This window comes from Orbicella faveolata, unplaced genomic scaffold, assembly GCF_042242905.1.
Source record: "Orbicella faveolata isolate gen_17 unplaced genomic scaffold, um_ofav_v1 contig_48, whole genome shotgun sequence".
Classification (NCBI taxonomy): domain Eukaryota; kingdom Metazoa; phylum Cnidaria; class Anthozoa; order Scleractinia; family Merulinidae; genus Orbicella; species Orbicella faveolata.
In genome coordinates, this window is record NW_028301578.1 from 5,550,001 (window position 1) to 5,565,883 (window position 15,883).

General features: G+C 39.4%; 1 protein-coding gene across 3 annotated transcripts in view; it reads right to left on the bottom strand.

The window, feature by feature from the left end:
- LOC149096137 (uncharacterized) overlaps positions 1 to 8,803 on the bottom strand; it is a 12,136-nt gene extending 3,333 nt beyond the window's left edge. Inside the window, exons 1-3 of one of the 3 annotated variants that reach the window (XM_089281545.1) lie at positions 8,602 to 8,803; positions 4,774 to 4,878; positions 1 to 5 (exon numbers count right to left, since the gene is read on the bottom strand). The exon at positions 1 to 5 is cut by the window's left edge and continues 115 nt beyond it. In XM_089281545.1, the coding sequence (XP_089137671.1) occupies positions 1 to 5 (5 nt within the window). In that variant the 5' untranslated portion in view covers positions 4,774 to 4,878; positions 8,602 to 8,803. Of the gene's footprint in view, positions 6 to 4,773; positions 4,879 to 8,584 lie in introns of all 3 variants that reach the window. The other 2 variants (XM_089281548.1, XM_089281547.1) reach the window with 2 other exon arrangements.
- Between the last annotated feature and the right edge of the window lie 7,080 nt (positions 8,804 to 15,883).

Consider the following 15,883-nt stretch of genomic DNA (forward strand, 5'->3'; position numbering starts at 1 on the left):
TCCATCTACAAATTCAAGATAACTTATGAGCGTTATTAATCACAATCAACTGACATTTCCTGTCCAAACTGAGGCATTGATACTGTGGCCGGCTACTATCACAAGTAGCTCAGGCTCAGTATGTGAGCGTCATAATATCGACATACAGTGCGAGAGTTTAACCATAATTTTATATTATACGGAACGTAGTTTATAATGAATCATGACCTTCGTTGTAAGAGACTGGATGTAAAATACCTCGACAAAAGTATTTTCCATGCAATATCTTAAAAGTAAGGTCATGACTAATTATTAACTACGCTCCGTACAATTTAAAATTAGGGTTGAACTGTTGCACTGTATTTCGGTATTATAACGCTCACATACCGAGCTTGGGCTACCTTTGTTACCAACGAGACTGTGTAAAAAACCAGAACGAACCCTTGGGAGATTGAATTGACACAGGACTAATGGAATACTAACAGGCCTCGGAACAATATCGTGAAAACTAACAAAATACAGTACATGGAAACAATTTTTTTAAGGTGAAAAAATCGAAACGAGAGTTGCGGGGCGTATCACAAACAAACAAACAAAAAAAAAAACATTTACCAAAACACCATTCAGCTTCCAAAAATAAAATACAAAACAATTTAACAGAACACAAGTTAATTTCAAAAACCAAAATAACTTCTCAAAACCCAAACCAATTTCTTTAACCCTTTGACTGCCAAATTTTCACCAAACAAAATATCGTTTTTAACCGTTTAATCAGTTTTCTTGGCTGTCATGACGCTAACTGGGCCTAAGTTTCGCTAAAAAAGCAATTTTTTTTTTTTTTTTTTTTTACCAAAAAAGATAGATTTCCCGAACATTAGGTGCAGAATTGTGTCAATTCGGTGCATGAGCATAAGCCAAAATTTGGATTTCTTTAATTTGTGTGATTACCCGTTCTCAATTTTTTTTTCTTGCCCCTTCCCTTTTCCTTTTCTCGACCCTTTTACTCTCGCTACTTTTAGCGTTGCATATTCTTTCTGACTGGCGTAAAAAGTTGGGTGTTAATTATGGGCAAAGCCTAGAAATGGGACCTTGATCAATTATAGGTATAATGGGCCATTTTACCACCATTTTTGCGCCAAAACTGATAACGTATTTCAATTAGCTACGTCAGAATGTCGTCGATATCCAAAAATGACTGTTGTGCGGATAGATCTATCCTATTATCTGCTTATCAAGAATATCTGGTGACATATAAATTGATGACGTCACAAGTGGTACAATGTATGTAGAGGAGAAAACGATGAAACTGAAACTCGCTGGAATCGCGTTAAAACGGCCCCAAAACGGCACGGAAACAAAAGTAACACACGGATGAGTCTATATTTCGAACTTTTTACATACGACCGTTACATTCCCATACAAACTCCTATATTTACCCTGTTACGCATGTTCACGGCTCCCAAGGAGCTTGGGATACCTGTGTAATCCGCCCTTTAGTTAATCGGTACATTCGTGTTAGTACTTCGCTTCCCTTATGTGAAGGTTCAAATGAAGTCTCTAAAATTGATCGAGGTTCACTGCATTACAAGTTCTTCGGTATAATAACCGATAAATATTAATTGTTCGGTTGATTTACATCGATTGAGTGCAGTGAGTGCGAAGTTGGATCAATGCAGCGAAACAATTTGAACGAAGTAAACTTAGGAATTGAGTTCTACTGTCGTTTCAAAAAGACTAACTATTGTTATTAAAATGCACAAAGGAACGGGAAATAGAGCTGCCAGACCGCTCTACATTGCAAGAGACACTTAGTGGTCATTCACGTTGTTGAGATTGAGTAAACTAACATCAAGGAAAAATTTGCTAGGCAACGAATTCCAGAAGAATATCATTTTTTTTTTCTTTCATCGTGCAATTATAGTTGAGTTACCAATTAATTTAGGAATCGGCGTGGCGCTTCATGGTGTTTTTGTTTTGACTTCCAAGCCTCCATCCAATATTCGATAACTCAAATGTCGAGTTAGCTCTTGGCAATAGGCAAAAAACTATTTAAAGAAGAGGGGATGAGGAGCTCACCCGCATTTTCAATTCACAAGAAACCAAACAAAGTGCGGTGACTCGCTCATGCTCGTCGCCGGGATATCGTACGAAAAGTTATGAATCCAATCTCCTGGTCTGCTTTCAAGCACATTTGCCTCAGTACAAGGATCGAATGAGATTTCCTGTAATTTATAAGCATTTCAAGCACACATACGAGCATTTTTTTATGGCACACAGTTGGGCCGGTGTATTGACGTACAGTTTGCGTATTGCTCGCCTGCAGTGTTTGAGATCATGATGATTTTCACACACATCAAGTAAATAAATGCTACATGTAAAGTTCACAAGAGCGGTAATGAACGCCTGAAAGCCGAACAAAAACCTTCTGAGAAACCCTTTCAAAATTCTTGAAAGTATCAGATGTTGCTCAGAAATTCCGAACGAATCCAAAAATAAAACGAAAAAATTTTTACCAAAAAATTCAGAAACCAAAATAAAAACAACCATATGCTAAAGCCGTATGACTATGCGAGGGACTCAATCGGGTGAGGTAAGGTGACTTGTTTCCAATGTAAACTGGTCTAGCAAGTAAAATTTCCACGTCCTTAAACGTGGTTTCATGAATCCTTGCTATTAAACTCGTGACACTGACAATCAACTGACATGCGTTTCTTTTTCTTTTTTTTTTCTTTTTTTTCTTTTTTCTTTTTTTTTTTTTTTTTCATTCACTATCTTATGGTGTCCTGTCTATTTTTGAATAGTCTCATCATTAACTTGCTTTTAGCATAAACCCGCCAAGAAATTATACACGGTTTTGGCAAGAAAATTTGATCACAGGATTGAGCTTAGGAGCAAGCTAATACTCGATCATCACGCGTGCGTATCACGCGTACAGCTGAATTTCCCCAGGTGATATATTACACTCAGGAAAATTAAGGCATGGGTCAGCAATTATTTTCCCCAAAACAGTTAGGGGGTGGTCTACGTTCTGAGGCTTGGTTCATAACAACATAAACTTTTGGGAGACAAATACATCTTCTAAAGTGATTATTTTTGACTTGTCAAACTTATGCAAATTAGGTCACGTGACTTGATACGGCCAAAAAAACGTGGAAAATCTTTAAGCAAAAATGGGAACAGTTTGCAAAAAGAGGGCTTCAACAGAACTGGTACGGGATAAGTCCTAATGACAACAGCAAAGGAACTGTGCTTGGCAATTGTTGAATAGTTCATTATTTCTGGAAATAAACGATTTTTTCTACTAGTACCCAGTCCCCCAATAAAAGTGATTTGTCTTTTTAAAAGTTCCTATTTACGTATCTTAACTTTTCCAAGCGCAGAAACGATGTATCTAATGACCCTAAACTCATGAAACTAACATCAAAGTTTAAGGACATAAGAAAAGTGTTCCCATTTAACAAAAGAGATTATTTGGCTTGAAGAGACCACGTGACCTAATTTGCATATTTTCGACATTCCAAATTGACACAAACTGTCAACCTTTTGACCTGGCAAAGTTTCATGCTGCTACAACTAAAGCTTCAAAAGATACACTACCCCCTAACTTTCCGGGTGAATAACTGGAGGCCCTTGCCTTAATTTACTTGAGCAGATGATGGACAAACCGCTCCCCTAGTCAATGGAGCACCTAAGTGGACTACATTAAAAAAGGACTAAACCGTGGAGTCTTTTTTTTTTTGCTAGCTACAGCAAACGCTCGAAATTTTATTATTATTATTATTGTTGTTGTTGTTATTATTATTATTATTATTATTATTATTATTATTATTATTATTTAATTCAAAGTACTTGCGTCGAAAAATAACTCGAAGTCATATTATTTTCCTCAATATCACTGTTGGAGCGCCGGTCCAAAATTCACGATCAATGTGAATTGTTTTGAAGATCACTTGACCAATTAATCCTGACTTAAGCACAATATAATAAAGGGTATAATTGAGCGCTATGAGTGCTTAGTTAATTTTTTAAGTTTCGCTTATCTATTTTGGACAGTTAAAAACACTTTGCAATATCTATGGCAATTAATGTACAATCAGCTTTGGTGTTGGTGTGGGGGGGGGGGGGAGGGGAGAGAGAATCTTAGAGAGAGAGAAAGCGGAATGTCTCATATTACCCGTGGAAGTATGCTCAATCCACATACATACATACATACATACATACATACATACATACATACATACATACATACATGCATGCATGCATGCATGCATACATACATACATACATATATTTTTGATGAGGCAGGTCTGCGTCTGGCAACCCAGAGGGCTGGTGTGGACCTGCCATAAAATATATACCTAGAAACTAAAATCTAAAATTATTAACAAGGACAGGTGTACCAGGTGTGCCAAGGACAAAAGTCCTTGGCACACCTGGATCAGATAGCACGAAAATGCGTTAGCAAGGTATTTTGGGGACAATACCTAATGACATCATTAGAATAGGGACCCCCCTTCCCCACCCCGACAATGTTGTAAGCGGGCAATGACGACTTCATCACGATAAACAGCATTGAATTGGGGGGAAGGGGGCGAACTGATAAATTTTCCTGACAGACATTACAAAAGTGAGAAGGTGTGGCAAGACTTTTGTCGGAGATTGCAGCTGTTGAAATGGGCTATGCGACTCTATCTTTCAGTCAGTAAATTGGCTGAAACAATAGTTATTGATGCACTCTTAAGTTAACAATTTGCTTCAATTCATCGGCTTAAGATACTTGTTTAAACCACATACCTATCATCAGGATATTATATAACGATATAGTTACTAACGTCCTCTTCTCCAACAAAGCAACCCAACAACGCTATTACTGTGCAAAACTGTCAGCAGAGGTAAATTCTGCAGATGAAAAGGGGAAAAAAAAGACTTTTTAATAGTTTTAATATACCAAAGGATAATCCTCTAAATGATCTTTTGTCCTGTTAATCCTTTGTCCCCAATCAGTGATACCTTAGTGAAGAGGCTAAGTAGTAGTCTATCCCTAAAAAGTAGTACTCAGTGATGTTTCAATGTAATCTTCTAAGCCTTGTTCATGTCGATCATTGTGAATTTCAAGTTAAGTCTTCATTTTCCCGTAAAAAAAAAATCATTTCTATTTTTTGTGGGAAAAAAAAATCCGGGAAAATGCCACTAAAATGCTTGAATAATGCTTTAAAAATGCTTTATGTGCCTCACTAAAATGATCGAAAAAATGCTAGCATAATGTACAAAAGCCTACATTTGGACGATTTTTGTTTTTCTTCAAAATTTAACTTATTACTGCGGACAAAGAATGAAAGAATTGAGAAGGTGAAATAAAACCTTGGTACATGACATGGACTTACATAAAGTTAAACCAGAGAATGAACAGGGTTTCTTCTCCAAATGGGTGAAATATAATTTTTGGGCTATTTTAGGGCGCCAGACAAACGTGGCACAAAGGTCAAACACGCCATTCCTTGTCACGCATTTAGAGGTGAAAAATCCCCCCAAAAAACTATTTTCGATCAATATCTGTCTTGTGTTCTGCTCAGGTTACCTAAAATTCAAACTTTCAGCGGCTATTTTTCGGGAAAAAAAATACAAATCCTCAAGTTTTGAACGGTCGACTACGGATACAATTTGTAAACGTAGAATCTATATGTTTGCGTATTTATACTTATGGAGTTGTTGTTGATCTGCATGCAAAATTGATCATAGGATTGACCTTAGGACAACAGGAAACCGCAGAGGCTATCGACATCTTGCGAGCGTATCACGCGCACAGCGGAATTTTGTTGTTTGTTTTGACCTCCAAAACTTAGTATCTCGAGTCAATACCGTAGATCCGATTCGTTGCCTTGCCGTGATGGAACTGCAGGAGGGGGAAGGGGGGGGGGGGGGGGGATGGCCCGCTCTGTCTTCGTAAATAAAGAACAGTCTTAGCCCGCGCTATTTATGTTATATTTATCGTGCCAACCATATTTATGAAATATAAGCAGTTGAGGTCTACTCACTGTCAAAGATTTGTTTATGTGGTCGGATGAATATAGCTCTGTTAAAGTTTAGATCCTCCAAATTGCACAGTATACCTAATTCTCCTGTGAATTTGGAATTGTCTCAGGGATAATAGACATAATACTTAGGTCCTCCTTATATCATATTCGTTTGAGCGGACGGCTCGGGTTGTCAAGGTTGGGAATTTCTGGCAATAAGTCAACTACTCAAGTCTTGTCTTCAAGACCAGTATAAACAGCAGATAAGGTTCTTCGTAACACGTTTACCTATGAAGTATTCTGATCGGCTAGTCGCAACCGCTCGCTAACAGTTCTCGACTTCCAATTCATGAAGGTTTTGGGATCTGTCCGGCTAGTCACCGCGGTGTTTGAAGATCCTCGTGCAATTTGTAACATTTAGGCTCTTTTCTGGACACCTTGAATCTGTTTTACACTACTCACAGCAGCGGTGTTTGCTTTCTAACATTATTTAAGGTATCAGTACAACCCATTTGACCATCCGGGCGCGGTCCGCTCTAGCGTTCGTGGCTTTAACAAAAACCCATATAAACCGTATATTTACTGGAAGCTTAATAACTACAGATTATGACCCGACCTGTTTAAAACGGTAGAAATTTACCGTGTTTCGAAAATGTGAATATATTTACAAAGCTTCACGAACCCATAAATCAAGGTATACGCCCGCTCAATTTAAGTCGGAGAAAACGATTAACATCGCGTCCGTTTCTTCACACATTGACCTCAAAAACCGTGTCTCAGATTTTTGGCACATGCGTTTGTCATTATTTTACAAGAGGATAAAGTTAGAAAAGGGAAAAAAATAGGACTGCCCGAGAAAAAAAGGCATAACTTTTTAATGAAAAGAGTAATCAGAATTCGCAGACACGGTTTTGTCGGCGATCGCTCTGACAACATTCTCTACGAATTTCAGCCAATTTGGTCCAGGGGCTGCCGACCTGGAACTCGAAATGCACGTACAACTCGCCTATTTTTTACTTTCGAGAAACAGAGAAAAAATAAAATTCGGCGGCATCCAAGTGTTATGAGATTATCACACCAAGGGAGACACCGCAGGGGAATCAACTTTCTGTATAACAATAGGACTGTGACAGTTAACATGGAACAGGTACAAATTTCCCAGTGAATAAACCGCTTTTTCATTTGTGAAGTCAGAATTCCAAATTTAGTAAACGTGAAATTATCTTTTGATTTACTATATTAGTGTTCGAAATTTTACGTATCGGTTGACTAATCTTCAAAATTATGACCATGTCACTGTTAACATGCCGAAGGCCCGCAGAAGGTCCCCGAGAAAATGCAAGCGCTCAAAGGGAAAAGCTGGAGAGAACGTCGTAAATGGGACTACATCGACTGATGTTGATGCAAAGGCAAAGATACTGGAAGAAATGACAATAGCTGGGTAAGAAAAAAAAAATGTTGCACTGCTGATTCTAGTTTTGTACAATCAATCTGCCTTTCAGTCTCGTCCACTTCTCTTCGTCAATCTCCTCTGCTTCGACAGTTTCTTGCAACAGTATTTTAGCGCGGCTTGCGCTCATTTCGGCCTGCTCGCTGGCTTTGTGATCGCGATCGTTGTCGAATTCATTCAGCAATTTTTCTTGATTGTAAAACGAACCCTTTGCCGCTTTCCGCTAATTTAGCGGCCCACTCTTTGTTGAAAGTGTTTTTCGCCTTCTTTGGCCTTCCTTTAGCCGATGAAAACGGGCAAGATCGCTCTGTCTTCTTCGAAGACACCCGGCACTGATTATGGCGCGCGAATCGCGTGTCAACTCAGCATGATCTTGATGGCATGTGGCTTCTTGCCTCGATAATTAATTCATTTGACAGAACTTGTCAACTCTCAATTAAGTAATTAATATGCAAAACAATCTTTCTCGCGCAATAACCACCGGCAGATATAAGATTTTTTCGTGGAGCTTTTTTTATCTTAAAGATTACTTGAAGATTTATCCAACCGCTTAAAAAAGTAAAATTATGCAAAATGGCAAATTTTCCCCTTACTGATACCTTAAGCTAATCAAAAACCTAGACCACCAATATGCCCTTCTTTTTTGCCTGATTTTCTGGTCTAGGAGACAACGCGCTCATACAAAACCTTCTACGGGACTATAATTCTTGTCTGTCATGTGGGGGATCATCTTTAGAAACTGTGCGCGACGCTATTAACTGAACAATCGGCTTTTGGGGGGGGGGGTGGGGGCGAGAGTGTAGGAGTAAGAAATCTGAGAGAGAGGAAGCGGCATGTCTCATATCACACAAAGAAGTATACACCCATTACAATGAGCTATGCTGCTCTATCTTTTTAGTCAGTACATAAATAATCCTTCAATCGGCTGAAACACCGGTAACCTAAATTAAAGAGCTAAAATAGTTGATTTCCCCTTGAGTTCCCCTCGAGTTAACAATTTGCTTGGATTCATCGGTTTTAGACACTTGTTCAAAACAAATACCTATAATCAGGATTCTTTAACAAAGCAACGTTATTAGCGTGCAAAACTCTCGGCAGATGTAAGTTCTGAGATGAAAAAGTAAAAAAAAAAAGAACAAACCGAGAAGAGTGGCTTACCGTCTGAGGCTTCCGCTAGATTTGGTGGCAGTAGATGAAAAATGAAATTCTTGGAAGCAGGGAAAAAGTCAATTTTGCACCTCTAAGAAAACTCTTGACCGCCTGTAACCATAGGACGCCCACAATCCGCCAAAAGACCTATACATACTTTTGAAACGCAATATTTATCTCAGGTTTGAACTTACGAGAATTGTAAACACAAGTTAATACTCGCACATGACGCGTGCATGTCATACGCACGGCTGCTTTATCAGCTGATATATTATGGTTTACTTTGAATGCTTCACCGCCGATCAAAGATTTAAGATCATGTGAATTGTTGTGAAGTGTTTAGACTAATCGTGGTCCAAGGTTTTGCAAAATGACACTTGCGATTTATTTGGGTCTCCTGATTGATGTCTGTTTTGTCTCATTATTTGAGAGCAATCGTTTCGCCGAAAGGTGTGAAAAATGAAAAAAAAAAAAAAAGGAAATCTTTAAACTTCGCCAGAATAAAGGTCTGAATGAACTACTTCTAGAAAAGAAAATACCATACTGCATCCTGTATCCTGTACTGTGCAGTAAAATCTCGTAAGGGACTTTGCAATGATTATCTGGAGGGAGCGGGGGGGTGGGGGAGGGGTTGGAAAATTAGAGGGGGGCATAGGAGAAAATGACAAAAAGAGAGAGGGTTGGTTGGATGTAAAATTTAATATGTGTGGGAATGCCTTGTTTGAAAAGCTTCAGAAATTAAAAGAAGACCATGTTCGTCAGGGGCTGTACTTCCTAGAGTACCTCAAGTTTTCTTGCACTCCAACGTGCGATGTTCCTATCCAACGTTCTCCAGTTCCAACCCTAGATGCTACTTTGCCTGGCAAATATTTACCATTTACTAGGGTAACGTTTATTGGAGACCAGATCAACAAGTTTCTCCCAAGTGTCCAGATAAAGAGATTGTTCGGCAACGAGGGAAAATCGCCCTCTTCTGAAGAAAGGTCTTTGCAAGAGGTATGTTCCCAGTACAACGTGGACGAGACTACATGTAAAAGTTATGTACAGCACCTTGAGTTCCTCTATGGAAAAGCCAAAAACAGAGTGAGAGAAAGACAATCGACAAAGATGTAAAAGCGCTTACCAACAAGCAGCTGAAAACGTAACTAGAGCAAAAAGGTCTTAGATAAGTGGAGGCAAGGCTGAGTTGATTGATTCACCCACGCACGCGGGAACCTTAGTACCAGAGATGCTGTAGAAGACGAAGAATCTCCCAATTCATGCGAAGACGACACAAGCTCAGAGTTCAGTGATTCTGATGACTCTTCAAATGACTCTTCGACATACGTCGAAGAGTCATTTGAAATGATGTTTGTACCGGAGGAAGAACTCCAACAAGTAAACTAGGTATGAGGGATTCAATGGACGGAGACTTTATTCAAGGGGAGGGGGGGTGTTATCCTTAAAGGTATCATTATGTGAATTGGTGGGGGGGAGGGGGGTGAAATTGATTTTAGCTTAATGAGAGGGGGGTATGACTTAATCTTGGGGCATATTTCACCCATTTCCCAGCGCCCCTCCCTCCACCGCAGCTCCCCTTCCAGGTAATTATTGCACAATCGCTCATCACGTAAAAAAAAAGTCGCTTGATAAAAAGTTCTGGATAAAAGAAGACTAACTATAGATTTTGAAACACGAAGACGACGCATTTGATTTTATGTGAAGTTTTTATGAAATAATTCATATTTGAACTGCGGTTGTAGATAAAAGTAAAGAATGATCATCGCAGTAAAGAAGAAGCCTGAAAAAAATCAGGGCTTCAACGGGATTCGAACCCGTGACCTCCGCGATACCGGTGCGATGCTCTGGCAACTGAGCTATGAAGCCACACATTGGGAGCGAGGTCAATTAATTGATTTCATATCTTCCCGTGAGGAGTAAAATGATGTGAAGTGTATATGAAATAACTCATAGCTTCTTAGCTCAGTTGGTAGAGCATCGCACCGGTATCGCGGAGGTCACGGGTTCGAATCCTGTTGAAGCCCTGATTTTTTTCAGGCTTCTTCTTTCCAATTGCTTAAATTAGAAAATTTACTGCGATGATCATTCTTCACTTTCATCTACAACCGCATTTCAAATATGAATTATTTCAGATACACTTCACATCATTTCACTCCTCACGGGAAGATATGAACTCAATTAATGACCTCGTCCCCAATGTGTGGCTTCATAGCTCAGTTGGCAGAGCATCGCACCGGTATCGCGGAGGTCACGGGTTCGAATCCCGTTGAAGCCCTGATTTTTTTCAGGCTTCTTCTTTCCTATTGCTTAAATTGGAAAATTTACTGCGATGATCATTCTTCACTTTTATCTACAACCGCAGTTCATATATTAATTATTTCATATATACTTCATATCATTTCACTCCTCACGGGAAGATATGAAATCAATTAATTGACCTCGCTCACAATGTGTGGCTTCATAGCTCAGTTGGTAGAGCATCGTACCGGTATCGCGGAGGTCACGGGTTCGAATCCCGTTGAAGCCCTGATTTTTTTCAGGCTTCTTTTTTGCAATTTCTTAAATTGGAAAATTTACCGCGATGATCATTCTTCACTTACATTTGATTTTGAATGACATGTTTCGGTCATTCAGCGACCATCTTCCATGTCTTAACTGACTTCTTTCACTTTTAGCCAAAATCCCCGGGAGGTCCTGGGGTCGGTTCCATGTCTCCAGTTTTGGGTTAAATTAGTTTACAAGTCACAATTTAATTTATAATAACTAATAAACCAATAACGGGAACAAATATTCAACAATTTATAGGAATCTGGCAACAATAGCGAAGCAAAACCAAAGTTGTAGAGTAACGATCGAATAGGTTTTCCGAGGGCGCCCGAGTTGGCATTTGCCTCTGGGTCAAAACGATTTTCCGTGCGAAATAATTTATATGAAGAAGTGCACCGACAGGAGGTTTATTTTCATGCAAATCACACTCATATTCATATGAAAGGTTATGCACCACGACCGCTTCTGACTCACAGGCACAAGGCGTCTCGGAAATTACCTGTTAGAACGAGAGAGTTAATCAGTTGATGTAAAGCATCTTCTGTCTTGACTTGCAATTTAGTGGTTGCATGATCTTACAGTGATCTTATACGGTATATACACAAGTGTGCTAATAGGTTCTACAAAGAACCACCGGCTAAGAAATATCTGATTGTTTATGTAGGGCTGGGGGTTGATAGGACTGCGTCGATCGCTTTTAGTAGCAGTTTTCATACTGCTTATTTTAAATGGTAAAATAGATGTTTTCCAGTGACCTCTCAGCCTAGTCATAGAATATTGCAAAATCTCAGCCTCGGCATCCTCACAAAAAACTTTTAACGACAAAAAAAGAAGTGTTGGCAAAAAGCTTTCATCAACAACAACGTTATAGGTTGTAAATGAAAACTGCACGACGACTCTTTACCGAAGTTTGAGTTTGATTTAGTTTTGATAAGTGTACTTTTATAGTGCGAGTGTGTTTCTTCTGAAGATTTCATTTCTTTTGCCAATTGGTTTGTTTGATGAAGAGATGAATTGAAACTGAAATAAACGTGCGTGACAAAAGAAACTGCTTTCATAGTTCTTTCACAAGCGAACTTACACTTCGATACACTGAGAGCCTTGAAACTTACTTTTGCCCCCAACACCTCGTCTGCAGGAAATTTAAACTCCCGTGCGTTTGTCAAACGGTATCAAAATGTTTAAAAGTGATATCTATATATATGTCGAGTTCCCACATTTATGTCCAAATTACAATAGACTATATATATCCAGATTGTGTAAGTATATACACACTCATTGATCTTGGTGTTTCAAGCAATCTTATTGGTTCGCTATCTCTGGTTAAATAAACAATAGCTGGCAGTTGGCGCTGAAATATGCTCGGATATTTTCCGCGGACATTATCTGTTCCGAGAAGCGAACGGTTTTCCGAGAGCGTAGCTCGAGGAAAACTGTGAGATAATGTCCAAGGACAAACATCCGAGCATATTTTCGCGCCAAGTGGAGGCTATTATTTATTAGTATCACCCAACTAGTGGACTAATGCAAATCCTGCATTTTAATTGGCTACGCTACTTGATGTCTATTAGTAATAGTCCTCGAGTAGCGAAATTGGCGTAATCGAGCGTGACGCTTTCTCTCGTTTTATTCCCATAAAAATATTTCTTCAACTTGCATTTGCTAACTTTATTATTGTCTTTTCTGTCCGACTAGTTGGGTGATACTAAAACAATTAGACCCTTCGCCCTCAAGGGCCACGGTTCAATAGCCCATTCGGCTTCGCCTCATGGGCTATTGACCCGTAGCCCGCAAGGGCTACGGGTCTAATTGTTAAATATATCTTTTCACGCCAAATGGAGCTGTGTTTATTATCCTTCAAATATTTTTCGCAACACGCGCGGCTTTGAAAATAGAGAATATCACTCGGATACTCCACAGACTTAGTTGGGAAATATTTAGTCACGTGAGATGTTTAGACCAACCTTGCGAGCGAAAATATTTGAGGGATTAGAAGGATTATAAATAAAAAATAGCCTCCATTTGGCGCGGAAATATGCTCGGATATTTGTCCGCGGACAACATCAAGTTCAGTTTAACAAAATCAAGTTGAATTGTTTCTTCTATTTGCTGAGCTTCAGAGTCGATGATTTCATAGACTATGAGTAGTCTCTCTTTTGCTTATTCCGCGTGACGCGAGAGAAAACCACGAGAAAAAAATGGCCGCGCGAAATCTTGGGGGCGAGAAACTTTCCCGCGCTTCTCGCCCCCAGGATTTCACGCAGCCATTTTTTTCCTCGCGGTTTATTTACGGTCTCGCTCGACGGACTAAGCGAAAGAGGGACTACTCGTAGTCTAATGATATCATTCTAATTTCCCACATCCACATGAGTACATTCCAAATGTCTGAACGAATACAGACATCTTCGTTCATTCGGGGGCGGTTTCAAGACCGAGGAACTTTGTTCAGATGAACAGTACATTACAGACAACTCGGAGGAATATCTTTGGCTTGAAAGCTTAACGTCACCAAAAGCATACCTGTGGCTAGTATTTTCATAACATAACTATATATTTCAGCGAATACGTCAATTTCCTGTAAATTCCTATAAATGCAAGCTGGTAATCTTACCAGATATGTAGCTGAGTTTTAACTAAATGTATTTGTGTAAACGTTAGTTAAAAGCCTTTTTGCTTTGCTCGCCGATTTTTATCCTACCTCCTCGAGAGCCTGTTCGCAGGCTAATTTCTTGTTGTTGTTGTTGTTGTTGTTGTTGTTGTTCTCAATAATTGCTAACATCGGTCAAGAAAAATAGCTTGAAGCTAAGCTTTAACGAGTTGCTCGCAAAAGTGGGCGAAATTTAGTGATACTCTTAAATATAACGGAACAAAACGCATGGTTCATTTGACGTCTTGCCGAACGTTTTAAAGTGACATGTTATGTGACCAAACTTCAAATAGTTGATAAACATTCAAGAAATTCGAATAAGTTGAAGTTTTTTTTGATCGTTGACTTTTTCGTACTTGATACATGTATGTGCTCTAAACCTATATTTTGCTTAAAAGTTGCTCAGAAATGGGTCGCACTAGAGCGAATTCTGCTTGTTTTACCGAAAATTGGGTGAAAATTGGAGCTTTTCCTAATGCGACCCCTACGAGCAAAATTTGGAAAAATTTGTCAGTGGACCAAAAAGATCAAAGACGCTGTAGTGTATGGGTGGTGTGGGCAGATTTTTCCAAAATCGCCCAAAGAAAACAAAAATTCGTTAAACACGTCAACTGCGTGTTTATTTAAGAAAATTGATGGACAGTATGCCTTCACGGGAAAGCATCATTGTTTACAAAAGCGTTTTATCAGCGTTTACACAAGAATTTATAGCCTTGCCGTGTGGCTTCATGTGCGACCGGAAAACGAAGCCCTAAAAGTTTGGTCAGTGCCGATATTTTGGGTCTTTCGGACCGATAAAAAAAAACAAAACAAAACAAAAAACAAAACAAAAAATCGGTCTAGTGCGACCCATGCCGGCAAAACTTGCTCCAGGTTTCTAAAACCACAAAAAGTTGCTCCAAACGCCAAAAGTTTCCCAAAAGTTGCCGAGCACAATCGGGACAGGCCACCTTGATCAATCAATAAATCTTGATCTGGTTTTGGTTCATCGCTTCAGGCGATGAAACAAGTATGCAGCCTAACAACCTCGATGAAGGAAAAAGAAATTTCTACTTTTAAAAGGTGAAGACAATTGGAAAGATTACGCGACACTTTTACAAGCTTCTAACAGAAAATAAAGTTTGCAAATGTCGCTATCTGTAAATGGCCGACGGATATCTGCAAAAACATGAGCCGCAGAAATTTCATAAGCGCGCGCTATCTCTGCTCTTTAAAAGCCGTCGAATTGTAATAACAAAAATCAGGAGCCCGTCACTAGCAGCTTGCAACTAGCTACCCCGTATTCTTGTCACGGCGTTTTCACAGACTGATCTATTTTTAGTTTGAATCTACTACAGATTTACAGTCAATTTTTTCCCTTCCCGATGCGCGATCATGTATGTAGACCGGAACTGACCTATTTCGCGGCAAACAAAGCCTAAAAATGGACATGCCGTGTAGTATGGGAGTATGGGAGTATGGTAGCTGCACGCACCTAGTGATGGGCTCCTGCAAAAACAATTTATTGACAGTTTGTTCCACTATTAAAGTTGCATCAGACTATAAAAGGTGCGCTAAACAGTGAGGAAAATGGGATAGATTACACACGGCTTTTACAAACTACTAGCTGTAAATAAACTTTGAAAATGTCGCTACCTGTAAATGGTCGACGGATGTCTTGAAAAAACCGTCGATCCGCAGAAATTCCCTGCGCTCTCTCTGCCGGATTGCAAGCTACAACAAAAAAACAATTGCTTACAGTTTGTTCCGCCATTTAAGTTGCATCAGATTATAAAAGGTGCGCTGAACAAAGTTTAAAAAACAAAAAAGCGTCTGCAACTTGACCGGCCGATCGAACAGTGCCGCCCTTTGTGGCACAATGCCAAATGTGTTCATTCTCAATAATTATCGACGGTAGCCGCGGTGCACGTCTTTTTCAATACTTCTATTATACACCAGTTATCGGCAAAGTTACAAGAAAACAACGTGTTTGTCGGACCGCCTTTGTTTGTCCGCTGACAAGGTATAAATAAGGTTTATCACGAAGCAACCGTCATTCAGTTCATGAAACAGTAGTTCATTACTTTTCTTGCACTTAGCAGCGCGGAACTTATATTT